This window comes from Homalodisca vitripennis, unplaced genomic scaffold (assembly GCF_021130785.1).
Source record: "Homalodisca vitripennis isolate AUS2020 unplaced genomic scaffold, UT_GWSS_2.1 ScUCBcl_307;HRSCAF=2016, whole genome shotgun sequence".
Lineage (NCBI taxonomy): Eukaryota > Metazoa > Arthropoda > Insecta > Hemiptera > Cicadellidae > Homalodisca > Homalodisca vitripennis.
This window is the reverse complement of record NW_025776426.1, coordinates 11,320-37,038: the sequence shown is the minus strand read 5'-3', so window position 1 is coordinate 37,038 and position 25,719 is coordinate 11,320. Positions and strand designations below refer to the sequence as shown.

The 25,719-nt window shown below is 36.0% G+C and overlaps 1 protein-coding gene across 2 annotated transcripts in view; it reads left to right on the top strand.

Moving 5' to 3' along the window:
• The window catches only part of LOC124370560 (E3 ubiquitin-protein ligase parkin-like), a 28,063-nt gene extending 3,525 nt beyond the window's left edge, over positions 1 to 24,538 (top strand). Inside the window, exons 2-8 of one of the 2 annotated variants that reach the window (XM_046828846.1) lie at positions 6,852 to 7,193; positions 9,203 to 9,342; positions 10,862 to 11,060; positions 19,933 to 20,070; positions 21,935 to 22,051; positions 22,385 to 22,469; positions 24,388 to 24,538. In XM_046828846.1, coding sequence (XP_046684802.1) covers positions 6,852 to 7,193; positions 9,203 to 9,342; positions 10,862 to 11,060; positions 19,933 to 20,070; positions 21,935 to 22,051; positions 22,385 to 22,469; positions 24,388 to 24,491 — 1,125 coding nt within the window. In that variant the 3' untranslated portion in view covers positions 24,492 to 24,538. Of the gene's footprint in view, positions 1 to 6,851; positions 7,194 to 9,202; positions 9,343 to 10,861; positions 11,061 to 19,932; positions 20,071 to 21,934; positions 22,052 to 22,384; positions 22,470 to 24,107; positions 24,173 to 24,387 lie in introns of those variants that run through there. The other variant, XM_046828848.1, reaches the window with a different exon arrangement.
• Positions 24,539 to 25,719: the final 1,181 nt, after the last annotated feature.

Genomic DNA, 25,719 nt, shown 5'->3' with positions numbered 1-25,719 from the left:
TACACAAACAGTATGTGGCATTTCACTGACAGGTAAAACATTCTTTGGGCGTAGACTATAAAACTTGGATTTTGAAACATGGTTATCTGGATAGAGCCGCTTGTACTCCTCGTAAGCTTCATCAATACCCATTACCATATGCCGAATTTGTTCCAAGTTACGCTTTCCAGTCTCTAGATCTTTTACTGATTTTACGTCTCTCTTTCCTGGTGCTTGACGACTTATCTCATCATTATTGTAGAAGTCTGTAACAATTTCCTTTTGCTCTGGTAAAAGCTCCCTTGGACCCTTTTTCCTTTTTTTTGATAAATTCAATATAATTTCAGGCCCAAAGTGCTCAGTTGCAAGATGTTTAAATACTGCCTTTTTCTTAGAAGGACTGTTTGGCAAAGCATTTTTTACTTTTCTAATAGCTTTGCCTAATGTGCGAGGGCTCTTATAGATGCCAAGCTCTGAATCTTGATTTTCACTAGTAGTTTTCTTTCTAAGTCTGCATAGTTTTTGCCTTTCTCTATCTTTAAGTCTTTTTTTTGCCAATAGGTCCTTATTTGTTTGTAATACTTTAGACTGCTGCTCCCTGATAACCTTTTGTCTCATTTTCTCCTTTTCAAGGTGTTCTTTCCATTTATTTGCATCATTTTTTTTCTTTTCCCTCCATTTAGCAATCCTTTCTTTTGACGTAGTTGGAGGCATTATCTGGAACAAGAAATAAAACACTTACAAATTAATTCTTTGATAAGTAGCTTATCAAATTAAAAGGTTACATACATTATAGATCAGTATAGTGTAATCTTGTGATTGAATACCGGTTTTGAATTTAACCCAAGTTCTTGTTCAATTCTTTCTATAAGTATATTCATCCACATAGTAAAAACATGTTGCAAGAGGCCTAGATATTTTTTGAGGATTGAAGAATGAACTCATGTTAATTTTGAAACCAGTATCCAATCACAAGATTAAATACTTAAGTTTAATTTATGTATTTCAGGTGTGAAACCTTTTATTTTTTGTACATAAATCAGTCTGGGAGGCTTTAAAATAAACAAATAAATAGATTAATTGGGTAGATAGGCTAGGTTAACTAACTTCCTAAGTCAATTCTTCTTCAAATTAACAGTTTTTTGTATCATAACTTAATGTGTCACATACGTAACATTTTGATGTGTCACATACGTAACACAGTTTACTTGCAAAAGAATAATATTTAAAATAAAATAAAAAATATCATATTAACAATCATTAACTTAACCTTACTTTTACAAAATGTTATCTATGTCAACATTCTAGATGAGATGTAGTTTAAACTTTTTCATGTTTCTTGTTACGTATGTGACACTGTGACATACGTCAGAATTATTTGGAATTAAGGACTTGTTTACTTACCAAGTTTATTTAAATTCAGCTCAAGTTGATGTAAAATGTCCAAGCTTCCTCTCTCTAACCTCAAATCTGAGAAACACTTATACACAGAGGTAAAATCAGCTGTTTTTAATAACTAGATTATTGTTATTAGTAGACTGTCTCATCAACAGGCAACTTTAACCTAGAATAAAAATAAATATACATCTTCTATTAAACTATTTTCTTTGGATTTGGTAAATTAAAGTATTTTACAACATAAATATGTCTTAAAAACTAACTTTAAATTTATTTCATTTTTTAACACTGAGGTGTCTGTTATAAAAGAATGGCTGTTATCTACTAGACCGCTCGACTTTGACCTCTGTCTGAGGGTGGGGAGGGGTTTGCGATAAGACAATTCCTGTTTTATATTGACGAAATATTGTTCTACGCTAATCTAGTAATCAGTAGAAGCAAAATGTCAAATAACGATTCATGTCTGGGTGTGGTCGGTATAATCCCAAAGTACCGTTTTGGAAAGGACAAAAATGTATTTACCTCGTAAAAGGGCATAACGTTTATATTATCCACGTTAGTTTTAAAAATAAAAAAACCACTTCTATCTATTTCTTCAAATGTACATTTTAATTTTCACTGAGTTGTGGTGATCTTTAATTGCACAATAATTGATGATTCATGAGGTAAATATTAAGTTTAGCGACTACCGCTCCGATCGCAGTAATTTTTTGCATACCAACACAGGTTAACGTAATTTCCCAAAAATATATTCCCGATTGTCGCCAGGGCCGTTTACCCCCCCCAAAAAAAATTGAAAAAAAAAATACAAATTAAACAAAATTTTAATAAAAACAATTAAAATTGAAAAAAATTGTTTACTTACCTTAATGGTATTTTGGGGGGGGGGGTACAATGCAGCCACTGCCTCGAGGAAAGCGTGAATCCTTTCTTCTGGGATGTATTTGGTTTTAAACAAGTACTCCGCGAGTTAACCGACGAAGTGCTTGCTCTTGTGACCGTATTTGGGGACTTCTGACCGGACGTCACGCCACTTCCGTTCAATTGTGTTGGTACAGGTGGATGTTAAGGGGTCAACAAAGTCCTTTGAGTGATTCACAGTCAGGTGATTAAACTGATACTGTGAAAGGGTGTTGTAGGCCTTCCAGCAATCAGTTATTATTGTGGATCCTGGCAAAACCCAAGTTTTAATTCACCGTATCAGAGTCTTCGCCGTACAGTCTTTAACTGGGATAAGGAAGGTGTGATTGGTCTCCCGATCTATTCCCCCCAACACCCACTGTCCTTTTACTATCCGTCCTCTGTTGTACCTTCTTTTGCCAAATTTGGCTTCATCAATTTAAACTACGGCGCCGGGTCTGTTCTGTTTCTTTTCAAGTGGTCAATGTAGACTTCCCGGATGAATGAGTAGTAGTCCACTATTGTCGGGTCTGTGAGATGAAGATGAGTTTTAACAAATGAGTGCCTCGGAGGTGATGTGAAAAGATATGTTGCAATAAAACGCCACAATGTGTTAATATTGACTTTACTTCGCTCCAGGAACGTGCCGACCTTTGCCGAAACATGCCAGCCACACTTTTTCCGGGCTTTCTTCTGCAAAGCAACAGTCTTTCCACACCTGAACTTTAAGTCATCTGTCAAGTTCACAGAGTTCCCGCACTTCACAAAATTTGTCTTCGTTGGAAGCACGTTGTGCGGACAAAATACGTTAATAACACGCTTTTCATCAAACAAACATGCTTCGATGAATAGCGTGTGACAAGAACCATCGCACGCCATGTCAACAACTTCACTAATTATTCCTTATCCATGTGAGTTTGTTTGTTGACGTCTGGCGGTCAATCGAAGTCGTCCTATAGGTCATGTGATCCGCCCGGCCAATCAGAAACTTTCCTGTTTGTCACGTGACTACTGTCAACTCATCAAAACGACCATGGTTGGCCATTTTTTTTAATTTGATAGTCGAAAATCTTGTTATTTATGTGTTTTGTATTGCCAACATTTTACTGCCGAAAAACGTGTTTTTATATGTTAGCGACAATCAGGACTATTTTTTTCTGTGAAATTACGTTAACCTGTGTTAGTATGCAAAAAAATTACGGCGATCGGAGCGGTAGTCGCTGATCTTAATATTTACTGGATGATGATTGTATTCAAGAAGAATACAAGGAATTTGAGAGGTCAGGTTAGGGCTACCAACTGCATGTAAGGATAATTAGTAATTGTGAACTTAATGGCTGCAGTGACAGAAGACGAGTTTTGCTTTATTAACATATTGCTATTGTTCTCCTGAACAAAATAATATAAGGTTTAAATGGGTGACAGTGACAAATAAAAAAGTTATAGAACATTAATAGTGGGACTACTTTTCTCGTGTGAAATAACATTTCATTGTTCTACGGGTGTCACGTGGTCTTATTTTGATTGTAAGTCAACCTCATATTGTTATCTCATCAGCTGTTATGCCGGCTGTCTTTGAATATGCAAAATAACAATAATGCTGAAATCAGGAAAATTTTACACAAAATAAAAGACGTTCAATAACCTTCTAAGAATAAAAGTTCATATAAGCTTAACATAAGTGTCTCTGGCCTTTAGTGCAGACTGTGGCAACACCTTTGAAATAGGAGAAAAAACATTTATCATTTAATTTTCCTTTTTTTATTTAATCAAAAGAACCCAGCAGTATATGAATCAGTATCATTAAAATCCATTTCAAACAATTACTTATTTACATAATATATGTGAACTTTTCTGTGTCAACATTAACTGACTTCATCCTGATTTTTACCTATTATGTAACACTTCTAGGGTCTTCAGATGATACCAAATTTTTATAACAATATCCTTTTTTTTTGCTCGTTTTATGGTATTATTAACCCTTTTACTGCCGACGTCCGACATATCGGACGTCGGCATTTTTTGCCGAAAACGCCAACGTCCGATATGTCGGACGTCTGTTTTTTTTATTGTTACTGGCTACTGTTATGTTCAAATGCCGAAATATTCGGTATTTTGGTTGTTTAGGAGGAAAGGATAATGAAAGAAGCCATTTGAAGAACTTTGGATTTCTATTTTCGTCGTCTTTGACTAGAATTGACGAACTACCTAGACAGCTGTCAAAACCAGATGATCGGGTTAGATTACTGAAATTTTCGTTCATTGTTGTTGTTTACAATGTTATCGAAAGTTTTTTGAAGTGTTACTTTTGTTGATCAAGGATAAAATGAGTAAAAGAGTTACATCTAACTCTCCTGTGAGTGAGGGAACAATAATTAACAGTCTAATCGATGGTGGTGTACAAGTGCAAGACGAACTGAGTGACGATTTCCTTCAGAATTTGTCAGATTCAGATGCCGAGAACGATTCTGATATTAGTGTTAGGGCTATTGATGACAATCAAAGTGATGTGGATGACACTGATGACGATCCTGACTATCTTACCATCAGATAATGAGGAGTTATTAGATAGTGAGGGGGATGTGGCACAGATAAGTTTACCTTCAACTTCCACTGGTAGGCCTAGAGGAGGCCTACCAGTTTTGGGAAAATCCTCATAGTGCAGCTATGTTTCAAGGTAGCACCTTCAAATTTGGTATATGTTCTAAGCAATTGCTCTAGTTTATAATGATATCATGCTCAAAATTTTAGTATAATTTTAAAAATAAATTATCAGATGCCAAACACAATTTTTATTTTTTTATTTATTTTTTATTTACATAATTTTTAAAATTAAATATGAGTTTGTTTCAAATTAAAATTTCTTTTTATTATTTAAAAAACAGCATTTAAATACGAGTAAATAAAGTAAAAATTCATGCAAATCTAATGAAAAATAAAAAATATACAGCATTTTTTGTAAATGAATGCGCAACAGCGATTTTCCCCCTTGGCAATTTTGACTGGTACGATAAAAAAATGGCCGGCAGTAAAAGGGTTAAATTGATTTCGGCCCACTTTTTATTCCTCCCAGTCTTTATTTTCCCTCGATTTTCAGTAGTTGTTTCTTGATTTATTTTTCAGTTTTGTTATTTTTGCAACCTCTGGCATCCTTCAGGGAGCTTTTCTTTTGAGTTACCGGTATCTTTTTACAAACAGTACGTAGGAGCATATTCATCATATAGACTACATTCCTTATCCTAGAAGTAATAAATCTCTCAATATCATCAAAATATTGTATGTATTTGGCATCATCCCAGTTTATTTCTGAAAGTTGAGTGACGAAGCAGTTTGCCTCAAAATTGGAAAAATCTCTATAACACATTAGCTTAGATTTATTTTTCACGTGTAATATAATATCAAAATATTAGCTTATGGTCAATCATTTTAACTCCTCTGTGGTTTGTTATTATCGGGGCTTCTATGATGTCGGTCCTATTGATTTTAACCAACTTCTCCACTATACTGTGGTCTATCAAAGTGGCTGAGGTTGCTTTCACTCTTGTTAGTTCATTTACAATTTGCAAAGCATTCAATTTCTTCAAGAGTTGGCGTAAATATTTTGAATCTTGTTCGAAACTTAACAAATTAATGTTCGTGTCCTATGTAAGTATTCCACAGAGTTTGCTTCAATCACAAACTCGAGGCGGGTGTACCTAATAAAGGGTGGCCTATATGCAACGTACGAACCAAGTCATTTAAACTCAGAACAAAGCAAACATATTCTATACCAGGGTCCACATCTTCATACAGAAAATGCTGCTTATATAAGATACCTTCCCTTAGGTATAGAGCAACACCTCCTCCAGATTCGCTTTCTGTCCCACCTGCTTAGATTTGGTGATTACAGCTCAGTAAATTGGGAAGGAGACAGTATTTTTCTAGACATTTGCCATCGTTCAGTGAAACAAAAAATCGAGTAACACTAAGTTTCGAGATCTGCAATCTGATCTCTTCTTCAGGTAAATAACTAACCTAATACATACTAGATTAAAATAAACAAGTCACTGAACAATGGCAAATGTCCGGAAAAATCCTGTTTCCTTCACAATCCTTCCATCGTCAAAAGTAAACTTCAATCAGTAAATTATACTCTGATGTCATGTAGCTGTCAGAGAAATCCAACCAATCAGGAAAGCGGCATCGATATGTCCAAAGAAGTTGCGCAATATCAAATAGAACTGAAATAACAAGGGAAAATGAATAATCTTTACCGTGGAGATAGAATCTGTTATCAAAATGACAAAAACAAAAATTAATTTAGTGTATGTATTGTTTTATTGTGTTTTTGTCACAATCTTTATTTAATGTAGTGTTTGGGCCCTCTAGTTTTATTTTATTTACTTATAAATTTAAAACAATAAAATTAGTCTGACTTGGTTGTAGATGTTGAGATAAAACTTATTTTTTTACAGAGATCTGTCTACTATCGATAACTTATGCAATTACTTTTTGGATATGTTGGTTTATGCAAAAATTTAAATGAACCTATTGGTTTTGGTAGACTTATGTTTTCCCTCTTACTCTGGTCGTAGGACTGTGATCTCGGAGAGCAGAGCATCCTGCATGCCGTCAAGTCCCGGCAGGATCACACGGCGCGAGCTTCCAAGCCACTCAACGAGGCCCTCAAGGATCTGCAACTGGGGAAGATCAGTGAAGCGGACGATGCCATTGAGGAGAGGGTCATTGAGCGAAGGCGTGTCCACTTCTACGTATACTGTGCGACGACGTGCACAGGTGTGCGTGAGGGCAAGCTGCGTGTGAGGTGTTCGGCATGTAAGAGCGGTGCCTTCACTGTAGACAGTGACCCCCGGTGCTGGTCTGATGTCTTGGATCACCGTAAGATTTCTGGCCACTGTGAACAGGAAGGCTGCCCGGTGAGTTGTCTATGACAAGAGCTCTATCATTTTGAATTTTGTTTGTTAAGTTTTCCAAAACGGGACTTTTGCGAACCCGTCTACTGCCAGTTGTAGGAATTAGTCAGTGTTCTGTCACTGATATCGTAGTTGCTGCCTAATCATTGTAATTTTCCACTTTTACAAGCTTACTTTTGAAAATATAGTAAAAACTAAATAGGAACACTTATTATTTAACTGTTCATATTGTATAAAATAACAACAAAATTGTCATAACTAAGCTATACATGACAGATCAAACTACAATACTTGTAATCTATTTTGCATATTCAAAATTTATTTAATCCTAAAAAAACTTCCGATATATCGGAAGTTGGTAAAAGTAGTGAATACAGCGAACTTTCTATGTATGGGAAGTTTCGTAATTAATGTCTATCATTTATTCAATTAAAAATTTTGATTGAATTTTCGTGAAAAAAAGTCTAAATAAATAACCAAAGTATCGAAATATAATAACGTATATTACTTTTTGATTGTTTATTCTATGTCTGTTTCCAGGTAGGCCTACTCTAGTTCAGTACACTGACTCATTGCTCTTCATGTAGATCAAACAAAACACAGAAAGAAGTAAAACAGTGTAAATAACGCTATTTACAATATAAAAATATCTTAGCAACTGTCTGGGTACTTTGGTATTAACTGGAGGCCACTATTTTTGGAGGAATTTTCCTTATCAGGGACATGCAATGTCGGCCGTTGGCTTCCTCAATGACAGCACGTCAGTCGCTGCTTCTCGGGAGTAGACAAACAGACTGTGGTACTGTAGTATTTTAGTACAAAAAACTAAAAGAACAAGTAATTATTAGAAAGTGACAGGTGATACGTCTAGGCCTATTTTAAGCCGATTTGGTGACAGGAAATATGACTCAGTGGGTATTTTTCAATTTATTATGAAACAAGGAAAGTACTAGTAACATATAATAAAGTTTATTTTGGTCCCTGATAAGGAAAACTCCTCCAAAAATAGTGGCCTCCAGATAATACCAAAGTACCCAGACAGTTGCTAAGATATGTTTGTATTGTAAATAGCGTTATTTACGCTGTTTAACTTCTTTCTGTGTGTTGTTTGATTTACATGAAGAGCAATGAGTCAGTGTACTAAACTAAAGTAGGCCCATCTGGAAAACATTTGGTTTAGTTCATTTGAGTCCAATTTTATCCATCCATTGTTAGAAAATGCTGAATTTATAATTTTGTACAAAACGTATATAAACATATAATATTTCTAACATAATTTTCTTGAGTCATACTTTTTCAGTTTTATAGAGACATATTCACTGTTAAAATATATATGGCTTTGAAACCATTTATTTCTATTTTTTGTTTGTTTACTTTTTTTGGTTGAAAAAAAAAACACTTAGGTATTTATCGCCTACCCATTTATTTCTAAAATTTCAAATTTACAATCTTCTTGTTTTAAGTATTAAAAATTCATACTATTATGTTTTTTTTTTTCAAGTAAATAACATATTCTGGTAGCCTATTTTATAATATACAAAACAAAATACACAAAAATGGGTAAAGGATTTGATTTGTGGTTTCTAAAATATAGCATTTTCTGCAAATTTCACAAAAATAGCCCGATATTTCTGGTTTACTTCTTGTAATATAGACTGGTCTCTAAAGAGTAAAATTCATAATTTACTAAGATACTTCAACACTGAATAATAGAAACAATAAAACCTGAGCCATTGTAAACTGCAATAAACAAAGTGTTTTATCATAATGTATAATAAATGTTCAGCTGATTGATATCTGTTTGGTTAACACGTTCAGTGCAAGCCATGCGGATCCACGTTGTAAGCGGCACAGAAGCGGTTCCCCGCATGCGAATTCACGTGGCTTGCCATTGACTATACTATTGCTCAGTGTGAGTCCAGTTCTCAACCGGGACAGTTCTTATTTGGTGAGGGTACCTACATCAGCAGGTACTGCGTTGTTCTGTTCTCACAGAGACATGTGCTGTACAGGATGGACCAGTAGGCTGGGCAGAGTTCTACTTCAAATGCAGTGAACACACCAGCCAGGGGGAACGAGACCAGGCTGTCCCTCTGTACCTCATCAGAGCCAACCTGCGGGAAGTTCCATGCCTGGCCTGCACCGATGTCAGGTAACTCATTCCTTCCGATTCGTTTTTTGTTGTTGTTGTGAATTTTCCTATCAGTTTTTAAAGGAAGCCTGACTCTTGAATGACCAAGAGGATGGGTTCCCCCCTCCCAGTGCCCAGTACAGCATTCAATAGATCCTATTCTGTATACTCACCCATTCTAGAACTTCATCTTCATTGATGTCTTCGCAACCAGAAATGTTCATAACGATTTTTGTTGAATTTTCATCATCAGGATCGATTTTATTCTTGATCAGAAGTCCAATCAGATAAGAGAAGTTCCATGATTTTTTGAGTGTGTCGAATTAAACTTATTCCAAGAGCCAGCAGACTAATATAAGACGTTACATGTTGATTATTTCAGTGAATCTTTTACTGATTCAAGTTAAATTGAATGCAGTAATGCGATAGCTTTGCTTAAAGGATTCAAGAACACCCTGGTCTACTGAATGGACTAAACTAGTCACGTTTGGTGGCCAGAGTTTCACTATAATGTTACCAAATTCATTTGTGTGAATTGTTGAATTGTCAACTAGAATAATGGCTTTCTCTGGCTACTTCTTACTCATTAAGAATGATTTTTTCTTTAGGAACGAAACAGTTGAATATATTGGGCTTGACATCCACACAATTCTTTGACTCAAGTACACAACTGGAAACGCGCACTTGGGTTAATGTTTTTTATTGCTCTTCGTCTCTTTGATTTGACAATTCACAGTAATAGAAGGTGAAAAATACCAGATACATGCAAGAGCAGTCATCCTTTCATTACATAATAGCAAAAATTTCTCATTGCAGCAGCAAGGAATTTTTTGGAAACCTTTCAAAATTAAGTCCAGTCTCATCAGCATTAGATATTTGGTCTTTAGTGTAGCAGATTGCAACCGTATCTTAAAATTCTGTTTAAAAAATATTCACAGCATCTTTATCTCCATACATCTTCTTGCCATGTAAGTTCAACTTTCTAACTGTGCAATAAGCCTGTCATGTATCAAGCTGAACTCTTTGAAGATCACCCATCAGTGTGAGTAACATTTGAATCTTTTCCAATAAAATTTACCTGCTTTTTTGGTTTTTTTCATTCTTATATTGACTTCCTATTGGGCATTTTAGAGCAATACTCTTGTAGATTACATTTATTTCTCATTCAGGCTGACTCAGGAAGTTCGTACAGCAGAATCCACAGGATAACACCATTTTGCAGTCTTATAATTGCCTCAAGATTTTTTTCGACAGTTATCACTATTGTTTTCCCACTGGCGGACATGAAACTCAAAAAATAAAACCCCGTACAGTTCAGTACTTACACTAACAATAAAATCACTAAATGTACTATACTGTACATGTAAAGCCTATAGACTACACTTAAACTCTGGGCAAGATTGCATGATACTGAACTCGCCATTACAAGACAAGCACTCACTGATAGTGGGAAAACAGATGATGGTGTGCTGCCACGTGACTGCCACGTGACCTGCTAGTTGTGTATTGTGACTCTGACAAGCGATATGGTTGTGTTCAGTGATCCTGTGCTGGTGTTCCCATGTGAGGCGAGCCATGTGACCTGCCTTGATTGTTTCCGTCAGTACTGTGTGTCCAGACTGCAAGAGAGACAGTTTGTTAGTGACGCACAGTTGGGCTACACACTGCCCTGCCCAGCTGGCTGCCCCAACTCTCTCATTGCTGAGTGTCACCACTTCCGGCTGCTGACAGACCAGCAGGTAAAACACCCTTGCATACGTACAGTACAATCATTTATCTGAACGGGTTTTACAGATAGAATGTACTCCATACATGTTTGGCATAAATAAAAGAGTGTACAATATTGTAAAAAAATAACATTGTTTTATTAGATGTACAAGAGGTTGACAAGTATAGATTTGGGACTTCTAAGTATAATGAGAACGATTCTGATAATAAAGAACTGGAATATGTTATGATTCACTCTGAGGCCACGGCACTAGTTACCCGCCTGTAGTTGCCGATGATCTAGTCTGGCTTGTAGTTAATGATGACCGTGTTTGGCTTGTGGTTACCAATGACTATGTCTGGCTTGTAATTACCAATGACCTTGCCTAGCTTGTAGTTACCACTGACCTTGTCTGGCTTGTAGTTACCGATGACAGTCTGGCTTGTAGTTAAAGATGACCTCGTTTGGCCTATAGTTACCAATGACCTTTAAATATCATAAAATTTTTGCTTGTTGGGTACCCAACTTTGGACTGATGAACTCAAAACAAAGAGATTGGAACCAGCTCTTTAAATTCCTAATTGCATACTATGAAGAGGGAGACGAATATTTCAAAATTACATAGTGATGTAACATGGGTTTATTATACTATGGTTAAACAAATAAGACAATCATTGGAGTGGGGTCACTCCTTGTTATCGCGCAAACTCGCAAGATTAGTTACTTGTGTAGGCGGCAGAATTTTATTCCGTTATTATTGAAAAGCTTGTATCTAATAAGGCCTTAATATAAATGTTACATACGTTACAAAATAGTTTTAGGGGTTTGAAATTCAGAAAGTTGAAATTCAGTGAATCAGAGATAATTATTTATTTAATAAACTAGACAATTGTCAATTCTGGAGAGAAGAAATGTACAGTAAAAATTAAGCTGAAGAACAACTCCACCACAACTTTTATGAAGATTGAGAGATTCAACAACATAATCATACAAATGACTGTAGAACTTTCAGACACCGGCAATGCACATGTGTTGCGAAAGCCTTCAATCAATTCTTGAAACAACTTCATCAAAGGTTATCGTACAAAATGACTTGAATGATTTGAATTTAGCCACGGAGTAGAACTCTCACCGTATAGATAAATATCAATAAAAAATAAATATGTTTTAATTACAAAACATAATTAAATAATAAATATTCATGTTAATTCATTACAATTCTAGAATTATTTAATATGGACTCATTAAGTTAAAAGTCAATGACTCGAGTTTTTTCCACAATGTGGTTTTATTAATTTCTCTTCGGACATTAGGGAATTGGCTATGGGAGTCTTTTTTGATCTCACCAATGCCTTCAATATGGTCAATCACAATTTGCTCCTACAAAAACTTGACTATTACAGATTAGAGGAGTTTCCCACTCTTGGATCTTTTCATATATCATAAGGACTCAGGTTTTATATATCATATAAAACAGGATTTCAGGAATCTTAAGATCTGTTTTATCGTATTCAAAGGAGGTAAAGGAGTTCCTCAAGGGTCAGTCCTGGAACCTCTACTTTTTTCTACTATTTATTAATGACCTGTCATCTTACACTACTGGCATCAATGCTAAAGTGTCTGCTTGCAGATGACAGCTCCAGCTCCATTAAGACTCAGAGAATGCTCAGAATTGCTTCTAGAGAAACCAGTAATTTAATGCATTGGTTTCAAAGAAACCGACTATTGCTGAATGAAGTAAAAACTCAATTATTAGATTTCTGTATCACAAACGATCGGAGCAGCCAAAATTGGTTTTGGGAGAGATGGAGGTATCACTATAATTTTATTTTGGGCTGTATATTGGCAACCAACTAAAATTCCAGGATCACATTGATGTTTTCCGCAATAAATTGAGTTCTGGTATACTTGTACCTTATCCAAGTTGGCGGACATTCGAGTAACTTTGCCTGGATACTATAGGTTTGATATATCCATTACTGTAATATGCTGTGACCATTTGGGGATTTGAATGTGAATGCACTAGCCCAATATATTCAGATATTATAATATTCAAATTTCAAAAGAGGGTGTTGAGAGCAGCATTTGGGAACCTTTTCGGGCTATCATGTAGGCCAATCTTAAAGGATTCCAGTATTCTTATCTTTCTGTCCATTTACATTTGAGTTGTTTAATCTTTGTGCTAAAACACTTTCCCAATTCATTACATTCTTTTTACAGTTACAATCCTAGATAGTCCAGCAGTATAAAAATTCCTAAACATCACACAGGTTTTCTTGATTGAGATTTGCTTATCTCAGGCCTTATCAGTGGCACTAAGCTTTTTAATGCTCTACTTGACTCCCTCAAGGCCGAAAGTACCATAAAAGCTTTTGAAGAAGGCATGAAAACGCTTTTGTTTGAAAACAGTTGCCCCTACATCGTGTAGGAAAATAAATTCAACGTTTAGTTTCCTATTTGTGGAAACTGAATCTATTGTACAGCTGAACACTGTGTATAATAAAGAATTCTGAGTTCTGTAATGGATTTGACTTCTAGAATCCGGAGTCCACGTCCGTCTGAAGAGATCCAAAAAATTCTGCAGTGATGAAGATGTTCAAAACTAATTCTTTGCATTGTTTCAACATCACACACCTAAACCACAGAAGAGGTCTATCTAGATCAGCCATCAAGTGTAATCTAGATGAAGAGGTTTTCTGATTCTCACAAAGAGCACAATTGTTGGATCTGTACTGATTTCTTGCCACCTATCACTAAATGGTGGCAAATGTTCGAGAAAATCCTGTTTCCTCCACAAACCTTCCATCATCAAAAACAAACATTAAACAAGAAGTCTTAGCACCATTATTAATTATATTTATTTATGTATTGTTATGTAGATTTTTGTACGCTCCCAAACAGCATGTGAGAAATGTTTTTATAATTAGTAATCTTGTAATTGAATAGTAATTTTGTACAAAAAGAGTTGTCTTTTGCATATGGGAAGGTATCATTTTAATGTTACTAAATTGTAACTATTTCAGATCTAATGTTCCAATGACGACTTTGCCTTTAAAATTTACAGAGATTTAAAATTTATAGAATAAGTTTAATAAATGAAATCATTGTTTGTTAAATTTATTCATCCAAAAATTTATACTTGTAAAAGAATAATTCTTTTAAATGTTTGTTGTATTTATTTATTTATTTATTTATACACGGTTGTCACCATTTTTACAAGTAATATAATAATAGATCATGTTCCACAAGATGGCAATATATACAATCAAAACAAAAACAAAACTTCATCTTAAGTGAATCATACTCATGCAACAGGAGAGAAGCCAAGAAAATTATGTAGGCTACATGCAAACAATACAATATGCCAAATACAATATGCTAAACACAATAAGCTACTAGGCATAAATAAACAACTGACAGACATGCAATACATTTGATTCATTATGACTAGTTCATACACGAGCAGTCTGTATAGATTCATATACCATAAAACAAATTAATACAACAACCAACAACATGCAACCAGTACATGCCATTAATATCTAAAATATACAGTTTATATACAAAATAAATATATTAAGTAATTAAATAACAATAATATCTACATAGAAAAACACATTGAAAATAACTGCAATATCGGCAAGGTGCAATAACTATTTACGAAATATAGTAGGGCAATAATCAACAAATACAGTAACTAGTACAATTCAAACAATAAAATACAAAAGAGCTATAAAAACGAACTGGTATAACAATGCTCTAACTATCCAGTATCAGATAATGCTTACGTAGTGTAGCCCAATAATAAAAATATCCTTTTCAGCGATGACACACTATTGCAAAAAAAAGTCGTGGTGATGGCAGATTAGGTTACCAAGCCGGTGTAATCTGGGGATGACACTGTGAAATTCATAGTTGGTGGAGCAATGCTGTACACAGAAGATGTCCAGAGACCGAGTTCTACTACCAGGTACTCTGAGATTAATGAGGTGGAGTAACTCCGAGCAATCGACATCGCCAGTGAGGATCTTCTGTAGAAACACCAGGTCATGCAGTCTCCTTCTCGCATATAATGGAGCCAGCCCCAATTGATCCGCTACCAACTCCAAGGGAACTTCACTGTAGTTGTATCCCAGCTTGGTACCAATTATCCTAACAAAGCGATCTTGTATGCTCTGGAGTCGCTGAATATGTCCAAGTTGGTAGGGACACCACACAACACAGCCGTACTCCAACACAGATCTAACTAGCGCTGTATATGCTATCTTCATCGCCTCAACACTAAGACCGCCTCTAGAAGTCCTTATGATAAACCCCAACATCTTAGCAGCCTTCCTGGTGATTATGTCTATGTGTAATTCAGGGCTTAGGTCCGAAGACAACCCAATTCCAAGGTCTCTAATGTAAGACTTACGGCAAAGTATAGTGTTGCTTAGACAGTAATCAAATATCAAAGGCTTGGAGTTCCTGTGAAATGTTACAATAGCACACTTCTCGGCATTCAGTCTCATTCCGTTGAGTAGGCACCACTCTTCGATTCTCTTAAAGTTACGTTGTAACAGATGGCAATCCTCAATGGATGAAATAGGACAAAAAACCTTAATATCATCAGCGAAAAGCAAGCATCTTACGTTGATAACATCCACCAAGTCATTGAGAAATACAGTAAACAAGAATGGGCCCAAATGAGATCCCTGAGGCACCCCCGATGTAGCATAAAAAGGCCGAGAAGTGGCACCCAAAAACTTCACAGAAAGACTACGGTCTGCCAGGTATGATTGAAACCATTGTAGAAGATTGCCAGTGATACCATATGCGTCAAGTTTGGCGAGAAGATGCGGATGACTCACAGTGTCGAACGCTTTGGAGAAGTCAATATAACCGGTGTCAACCTGCATTCCATCTCCAAAAGCTGCGATGATAAAGCTTTCATACAATGCAAGGTTAGTAGTAGTTGATCTTCCGGCTGCAAAACCATGCTGCGCAGATGTAAGAATGTGGCGAAAGGAAAATCCAATGCGATCCAGTACAAGTGATTCAAACAGCTTCCCAAGTGCAGGCTGTATGACAACTGGGCGGTAGTTTCGGACATCCTCAATATTTGAGGACTTGTGTATAGGAACCACAAAGCTGGACTTGAGTCTATCCGGAAAAGCACCTTCGAGTAGAAACTTATTAAAGATAACGGTTAGCTGGGGAGCAAGAATATCACTGCATCTCTTGAGAATTAGAGGAGGTATATCATCAGGGCCAGTACCCTTGTAGGGATCCAGTAAATCAAGCTTTCGTTTAACTTCATCAACTTCAAACACACAAGAAGATAAATTTGTATGTAGATCAAAACTATATGGTGGCACAGTCACATTTGAAGCAGAGTATACGGAAGAAAAATGGTCGGCAAAAAGATCACAAACTGTAATTGGAGTTGAAGCCATACGATCTCCAAGGGTATATGAGTCAGATGATGTCCGATGACTTCCCAAAGTTCCATTGACAAAGCTCCAAAAGGACTTAATGTTCCTGGGAATAGAACCATTTACATGTGCAATATAACCCCTATAACATTCAGAGCTGAGGTCCCTGCAGAGAGCGCGGACATGCCTAAATTCCTCGTAATCTGAAAGTCGATTAGTGACCTTGTATCGCTTGTGAGCAGTCTTCTTAAGAATTGTCATCCTCTTCAACTCGGCCGTGAACCAAATGGGAAACCTTGATTTGCCAACCTTCCTAGTAGGTGTGTTTTCGATCACAATACTCCGAATCTTGTCCAACAGATCATTGAAGAAATCAGAAACATCAGGCAGGTCATATTGAACAGTTCCAAGTAAATAATGCAATCTTCGAGCAATTTCACCCACATTACATTTAATAAAATTGTAGACTACACGTTGGTCATCGACAGTCATTTGGGGAGAAGGTATTTCACAACAAATAGCCGGGTGAGCAGGTTCAATAGGCAATAGATGATCCAGGGCAGCAGTAACCAAAACAGAGGGGTCAGAGCCAAATATGAGATCCAACAACACCCCGCGCAGATTGAGCACAGCATTTATCTGGGTTAAACTATAAGTGGCTGCCATTTCAATAATATAGGAAGCAGCTCCATTAGAAGCGAGAGGATCAATTCGATTCCAATCCACATCCGGCAAGTTGAAGTCCCCCAGCAACAAACTGTGGCAAAAAGTAGTACCATTTGAGAAAAACTTCATCGACTGCACTGCAGTAGCGGGTGTAGGTGACAGCGGGCTGTTGTGGTGGAATATAGACTCCTCCAATCAGTATAGGTAAATCTAACTTATTGGCCTTAACAGACAAAAAGATGCATTCAATATCTTCTACAGAAGTATGTATAACATTAGATCCCAGATATGTCCTAGTGGCCACTAGAACCCCACCTCCACTTTCTTTATAACTAGTATGAGAAGATCTGTCGTGGCGATACACATTAAAATCATCAAGACCCAATTCGGAGCTATGAATATCAGAATTTAAGTTTGTCTCTGTGAAAACCAGTATATCATAGATGCATGTAGCTGCTGCTTTACAGAGGTCATTTAATTTGGTACGGAGACCATTAACATTTTGGTAATATACCGTGAGATGAGATATCCGAGAGTTAGCTAGTTTTTTGGACTCTGTTTGACTATCTTAGGAATGCCGAGAGTATACTTGATTGTGAGACCAATCTCACCAGCGTCCTCTCTTCTCCTCAACTCAGCCCTAAGATTAGAGAGATGCTTTCTTTCCTGAGGGGTTCTGTCCCGGGAGAAACTAATTCCAGAGAGAGACGAGAATCCAGGCCGTCTAATGAAGATTGATCAAAGTGTTTCGCAAAGTCGGTGACATCATTGCAACTATTTAATGCTACTTTCAAAGGTCTGGGCTTTACAGCAGATGGTTTTCCTATACGGAAAGACTTAAAAGTCATATCCTTGCTAGCACAAAATTTGCTTATCAAGACGGCGATAAGCTGATTGTCGTGCTCAACTCTTACAGCCAACGTTTTACTACTGCTTTCAGGTAAATCATGTATGATAATGTTTCTAGACCGACCGAGATCTATCAGACATCTCCTCCAACACAGACTCAATCCCGATCCGGGACTCATTGCCAGTCTGTAAATCCTTCAAATGGTCCTCAAGTGTCTCCACCCGTTTCTCAATATCAGCAATGCGGGGCTCGAAATTGTTTAACTTTTCGTTAACTGAAGCAAGTTCATCCTTAATGGCGCCAATGTTCGCAGGAACATCCATTAAGTTATCCAATTTGGTCAAAACAAGTGCCATTTGCGAAGCGACCACATCAAACCGAGAAAACATTTGGTTGAGCGGATGCTGGTTTGGCTTAGTACAGTCCACCCTATTACAAAACCATTTAACTTTATTATCAGTGGCCAACTTGCGATACTCCGTATCAGTCACATTCATGCAATGGGAGTGAAACCATCTACCACATTCCTTCTCACACTGAATCCCTTTCTCAGTGTCTAATACTACCTTCATACAAACCAAACAGACAGCCACATCGGGCAATAAAGACATGTTGGAGTATAGTTAATTGAACAGAAGAATATGCGCTAAAGGCCTTCAGAAATGAACTTTGACAGGGATGAGCAAAATACACAAAGCATCGATAGCTACTCGATCCACCAACGATGAAAGTGCATTTGCTATAGTATATGTGAAGAAAAGAAGAGATATGCGATGTATATCGAGAAGGCTGTGGCGCTTGTGCAAACTGACGTGGAGACTTTACACGATGACAGTTGTTTGCTTTGACAATCGTTAGTGACAATACAGGGATATAGAGCAGAGTTATTCGTAAAAATATTTATTCTCAGATGAGTTTAATGAAACATTCAGACTTCTACAGACACAAATCACTTAGCTGATAAAAATTAATTAAGTTGAGATCACAAAATCAGCAGGACACACGTAATGAAGCATAAATTGAAGAGTAAATCACAAGTAATCCAAGCTAAGCAACATGCAGGCATCACGGTGATAAAGTAGCTTACATGCACAGTTCATACGAATTGCAAACTGTAGGCATCATGCATAAAAGACGTGCTGGGCTAATATACACTCTATATTTCACAGTCTATGACTATAAAAGAAGAAGACAATTTAAGCACAATTTGTAATCGTCTGCTATCCAGCACATTCAATGTTAATGAGATAGGCCTAGGTTGTTTTAATTTAATTAATAGTGAAATATTTAGCAAAGCATACTTAAAGATTACAATATTGTTGCACTCACTCGATTAAAATGAAGAGATAAATCCAACATTAGAGCACCTGAACACCAATGAAACTAAGAAAATCAGCTTAATTATTAGCACTAGCAAAATACGTTGGATTCAAAACTGCCATCCAAAGGAAAAAAAGTATTGCTTTTTAGGAGTTGTTTTGTTGAAAAATGTACATTGTATATATATATATATATATATATATATATATATATATATATATATATATTAAAAGTGGAAAAAAAGAGTTATGCATTTGTTGTTTACTAATATTGAAGGAAATGAAAATAAGCACCCATTAAATAACTTGAGGGAGTTTAAAGAAACTCAACAGTACCTACCTTCTGACCTTCACATTTCTTGTGTAAGCTGAATTTGCTGTACTAGAGTGTTAGAACACTTGAGCCAATACACAATTAAGGAAGGTGTTAAATTTGTATATTTGAACATTCAAGCTTATATGTTATTTTCTGTCACACTAACACCTCTCCCTTCTCCACCTATAATATTTTACTGATATTTACTACTTATTACTGTAAGTTGGTTAAAATATATCCTTATCCTGTCCTTATACAAATGTAGTGGCCAATCTCCTTTATTATATTAATCCATTCTTATTTTTTATGGTTATATTGATAGGTATATTTCTGTACAGTACGCCCAGTACCAGAGGTTTGGAGCTGAGGAATATGTCCTGAAGGCAGGAGGCGTGCTGTGTCCCCAGCCTGGTTGTGGAGCTGGTATCTTGGCTGACCCTGACTGTACCAGGATAGTATGCCAAAACGGCTGTGGGGTGAGTAGTACTTCTTTTCTACTGTATGTAGAAGTTTTTTCGGTATGCTCATTTCAAATGATTTGAAGCAGAGAAATACAGGGTCCGTCTAATAAGTATCAGGGCTGGTTCCAAAAATCAAAATTTTATTGCAAGTATTATTACAGTGACTTAATACTCTTCTAAATACATTCATCATGCATCGATACACTTAGTTTGTCACGTCTGCCACTCGTCAAAAGCCCGCTGGGTTGGTTTTCGGAATATGGTTGAGAACCTTTGTCGTCGAACCGATGTCCTTTAAGCTCCCTTTTCATTCGCAGAAATAAGAAAAAGTCTTGTGGTGCCAGATCTGAGCTGTAGGGTGAGAGAGGCAACGTTGCCACTCAAAATTTCACCAACAGCTGCCGCACAACAATTGCACTTTGGCATGGTGCACTGTCATGTTGAAGTTTCTAATTCTTCACAATTGCTGGTCGCACACATATTATGCGATTTTGTAGGTGTCAGTCAGTACTTGCACATAAAATGTAGCATGGTTTTGATTTTGACATCCAAGCTTTTTTCGGACGCAGAGACCTCTGTGTGTGCCATTCTGAACTTGTGCCAGGCTGAAACTGTGAATGAAAATGATCCATTTTTGCAAATTTGTAGATTTGTCTGTTCCTTAATAAAATTTAATTTAAAAGAAAAATATTCAGTTTTTATGGACATTATTTACATTATTATTTTTGAGAATAAAATTCTCTACAAATTTTTTCCTTGTTTATAAGCAATTTAACGGAGCTATTGTATTGTGGTCCAAATCCAAAAACGTGTGTTTTTGACCCTAATTTGTTTTCTTATTTGTTTTTCTAAACTATCTATTAGTGATAGAGTTATAAATTAATAGAAAGAAAAAATAAATTACGACACATTATTTATGCAAAACTCAACTTGTTAATATAAGAGTACTTATACATCTGTTGAACTATTCATAAATACTTGTACTTTTAGATAGAATAATTGAAAAATTTTATCAAACTTAATGAATAAAAATGTTCCATTTTTTATAATTTATAGTTTTGTGTGTTCCTTAATAAAAAATTGAATTTTAAAAGAAAACTTCAGTTATCATTGACTTTATTTACATAATTATTTCGTCCAAAAATTTTTTTGAATATTTTTCTTTGTTTATAAGGAATTTTAATGGAGCTATTGTAATTTAAATGCAAAAAAGTGTGTTTTCGACCTAACTTTTTTTCTCATAAACTATTGGAGATAGAGTTCTGGGACACGTTTTATACGATTTGTCAGCTCATTTTACATAAACCTTATCTAATTAACAAACTGAAATAACTCCCTAAAAATGTCAATTTCACTGAGGGAGTTGAATTTCATGTGAAATCTTTGACCCTGTATAACTTTCCAAACAAAGTACGTCCAGAGTCATGTTTATATGAATTTTTTAATTTTTTTGATGTGAGGACTAAGGTTGTGCTGTATGGTACGTCCAGTATAAAACGTATAGTGTAAATTCCAATTTCATGTCTACAGAAAAATTAAGTACATATCCTTTTACTACATAATAATATAGTTGTCGACTTTTGGCTGTGAGAATTTTCACAGAATTTTTTTACTGCAAAAAACGTGGTCAAAATTTAAATTTTGGCAAAACATTTGATAATTAACCAAAATTTCTGTGTGGCATATTATGTAGCAATTAATTAGTAATATAAAGTAAGAACCAAAAATTATTCTAGTATATTAGTAATAAATAAATGGTATATTGGTAATGGATAAATGTGTAGCAATATTTTAGAACACTGACATCAGTTTCTCATATTTGTGAAGATGTCAAAGTTGGTAATATTAGTCAACAACAACATATTATTGTCTGTTTCAGTTTGTATTCTGCCGGCTTTGTCTACAAGGCTACCACATTGGCGAATGTCAAACGAGGGAACAGATTGTAGCTTCTGGCAGCTCCAGTTATTCTGTGGACCCTAACAGGGCTGCTACTGTAAGTATATAACTGGAGATTCTCTATATACAACTAACATGATTGGACATTTTACTGATTAGAAAACATTTTTACTGATTAAAAAAGAACCGAATAGAAATAAATAACAAATCTATAATAAATAATATTAGAGGAATAAGAAAAAAAGCTTGTTTAGTAAATAGATGATAAAAATAATGAAGTAAGTTCATCACATTTGTATGTGTATTGGTGAGATGAGGTGAGCAAAGTTTGTATCCAAGTGTCAATAACTCTTCCCGAAGTGTTGTACTGCCACAGAATGTGACGATTAGTCTTTCACGTTTGTTAAATATTTCACCTGTCTATGTGTAGGCTCGGTGGGATGAGGCCAGCAGAGTGACTATCCGAGTGATGACTAAACCCTGTCCCAAGTGTCGGACCGCCACAGAACGTGATGGTTAGTCTTTTAAATTTGTTTTACCTTAGTTAATACAATTAATGACTAAATACTTTATGCTCCTCTAGACTAAATCACAAATATGATAATGACAAGATTTTACATAAAAGTGTATATCATTAAAAGTGGAAACCTGTAGACAAAGTATTATTTAGCTTACAAAATCTGGCGATCTATGCTACATTTTAAGTAAGTATGGATGACAGAGAAATATTAGATGTTACTTCTCTGGTACAGTAATTATCCCTGTTCCAGGTGACATACTGCACTTTGTACAAGAGTCATTGGTCTGTGGTAAGGGAGTCAGTCTATTAAAGGATTACAGGATAACTGAGAGCTCTAAGGTTGTATTCTGCAGATTGAGAAACTATCCGTTATCCTGGTGATATAATGCACTCAGCACGAGACTCACTGGTCTGTGATAAAGCAGACAGTCTATTGAATATGTGTAGAATAATCAATAAATCTGAGGTTGTATTCCACAGCTCTGAGGTTGTGTTTTGCTGATTTATGAATTCTATTACTCCTAGTGATTGCACTCTGTACAAGAGTCACTGGTCTGTGGTAAAGTAGATAGTCCTATTAAACATGTACATGATAATTGAGAGCTCTGAGGTTGTATTTTGCAGATCTAGGAAACAATCTATTCTCCTGGTGATATAGTGCACTCTGTACAAGAGTCACTGGTCTGTAGTAAGGCAGTCAGTCTATTAAATGTGTACAGGATAATCAAGAGCTCTGAGGTTGTATTTTGCAGATCTAGGAACAATCTATTCTCCTGGTGATATAGTGCACTCTGTACAAGAGTCACTGGTCTGTGGTAAGGCAGACAGTCTATTGAATGTGTACAGGATAATCAAGAGCTCTGAGGTTGTATTTTGCAGATCTAGGAACAATCTATTCTCCTGGTGATATATTGCACTCTGTACAAGAGTCACTGGTCTGTGGTAAGGCAGACAGTCTATTGAATGTGTACAGGACAATCAAGAGCTCTGAGGTTGTATTTTGCAGATCTAGGAACAATCTATTCTCCTGGTGATATATTGCACTCTGTACAAGAGTCACTGGTCTGTGGTAAGGCAGACAGTCTATTGAATGTGTACAGGATAATCAAGAGCTCTGAGGTTGTATTTTGCAGATCTAGGAACAATCTATTCTCCTGGTGATATAATGCACTCTGTACAAGAGTCACTGGTCTGTGGTAAGGCAGACAGTCTATTGAATGTGTACAGGATAATCAAGAGCTCTGAGGTTGTATTTTGCAGATCTAGGAACAATCTATTCTCCTGGTGATATATTGCACTCTGTACAAGAGTCACTGGTCTGTGGTAAGGCAGACAGTCTATTGAATGTGTACAGGATAATCAAGAGCTCTGAGGTTGTATTTTGCAGATCTAGGAACAATCTATTCTCCTGGTGATATAATGCACTCTGTACAAGAGTCACTGGTCTGTGGTAAGGCAGACAGTCTATTGAATGTGTACAGGATATTCGAGAGCTCTTTGGTTGTCTAGGAACAATATGTGGTTCTCCCATAATATAATGGGCTGCATGCACTTGGAATGTGTACCAGGTGTAACTTCCACTGGAGCTGATGTTCCCTACTCATCTATGATATTGTTCTCTCCCTTGTTACAGGGGGCTGCATGCACATGGTGTGTACCAGGTGTAACTTCCACTGGAGCTGATGTTCCCTACTCATCTATGATATTGTTCTCTCCCTTGTTACAGGGGGCTGCATGCACATGGTGTGTACCAGGTGTAACTTCCACTGGAGCTGATGTTCCCTACTCATCTATGATATTGTTCTCTTCCCTTGTTGCAGGGGGCTGCATGCACATGGTGTGTACCAGGTGTAACTTCCACTGGAGCTGATGTTCCCTACACATCTATGATATTGTTCTCTCCCTTGTTACAGGGGGCTGCATGCACATGGTGTGTACCAGGTGTAACTTCCACTGGTGTTGGGTGTGCCAGACAGAATGGACCAGGGATTGTATGGGTGCTCACTGGTTCGGCTAAACTGCTGGCTAGCCAACCACTACCTAATGTGCCTTGTACAAATTATTTTAGAAATTATCCAGTAGAGTATATTGTAAACTTGCCATATGTTAGTGTTATTTATTACAAGATTTTGTAGTTTTTTTCTAAAAACATTAATTTTATTTTATTTCTAATCAAAATTTTTTATTTCTAATCAAAATAATACCTGGGTTCTAATCCAAGCTCTCAGGTATCAAATGGTAGTTTGTAACCTTTTCCCTCAAATTTCTCGAACCTTGGTTTTTCTCTTGGACTCTGAACTCCACAGCTATATAAAACACATTTTTGAATTTGTCTCATTTTGCTGTTTGTTTTGCTTTAAAATTCTACTTAGGCATTATAATACTAAGTATAAATTACTGGGTAAACAAAAAAGAAAAGAAAACAATTATTGTTACTGCTATTGACGTTGTTAACTTATACAAAAAAATTTTTAAACACGTACAGAAATATCAGCAAAACCATAAAAAGCTAGTTTATCTGAAAGGATGTTGTGTGCTATTGTGTTAAAAACTTTAGCCATATCAATAGAACAAAACCAGGATCATATCTGCTTTGCTGTTAAGGTCAGGCAGAGGACAGCATAAACAGGGGAATAGAAATCAAGTTGTTTCCAACTGCAATTTAGTTTACTCTGTAGGGCTTACAATTTAATGTTTACACTAAATTGTGATAGTGACAGACTGAAAAAGAAGAAGGCCAATGTAACATTTTTATTCTGAAATCTTTATATTAGTACATAATATATATATATATATATATATATATATATATATATATATATTACATTTCTAGTCACATATATCATGTAGAAAAGGTGATATCTCATATGCCTGCTTATGTAGTACAAAAGGAAGGTATAGACTAACTAACTTTGGGGGTTAATTAAAGCAATTGTGTTTCGAATATAGTTATATTTTCCGTTCTTATACAGAGTTCTACAGTAATGGTAGGTAATAAACGGATCACTTTATACATAGCTACTTGAAAAAAATACCAAGAAATTTCAAATTCACTTTGCATTACTTGAAAAACCTAATAACACTGTGTAAAATTTCACTGAAATGAATGAAATATTAAATTGTATAAAAATGATTTACAAGTAAGTGTAGTATTTTTATAGAGCAAAGCTCACTGGGCCAATAAACTTTGTAGTTAGTTACGGCTCTAGCTGACTGTGGGGTACACCAGTAATGTACCAAAAATA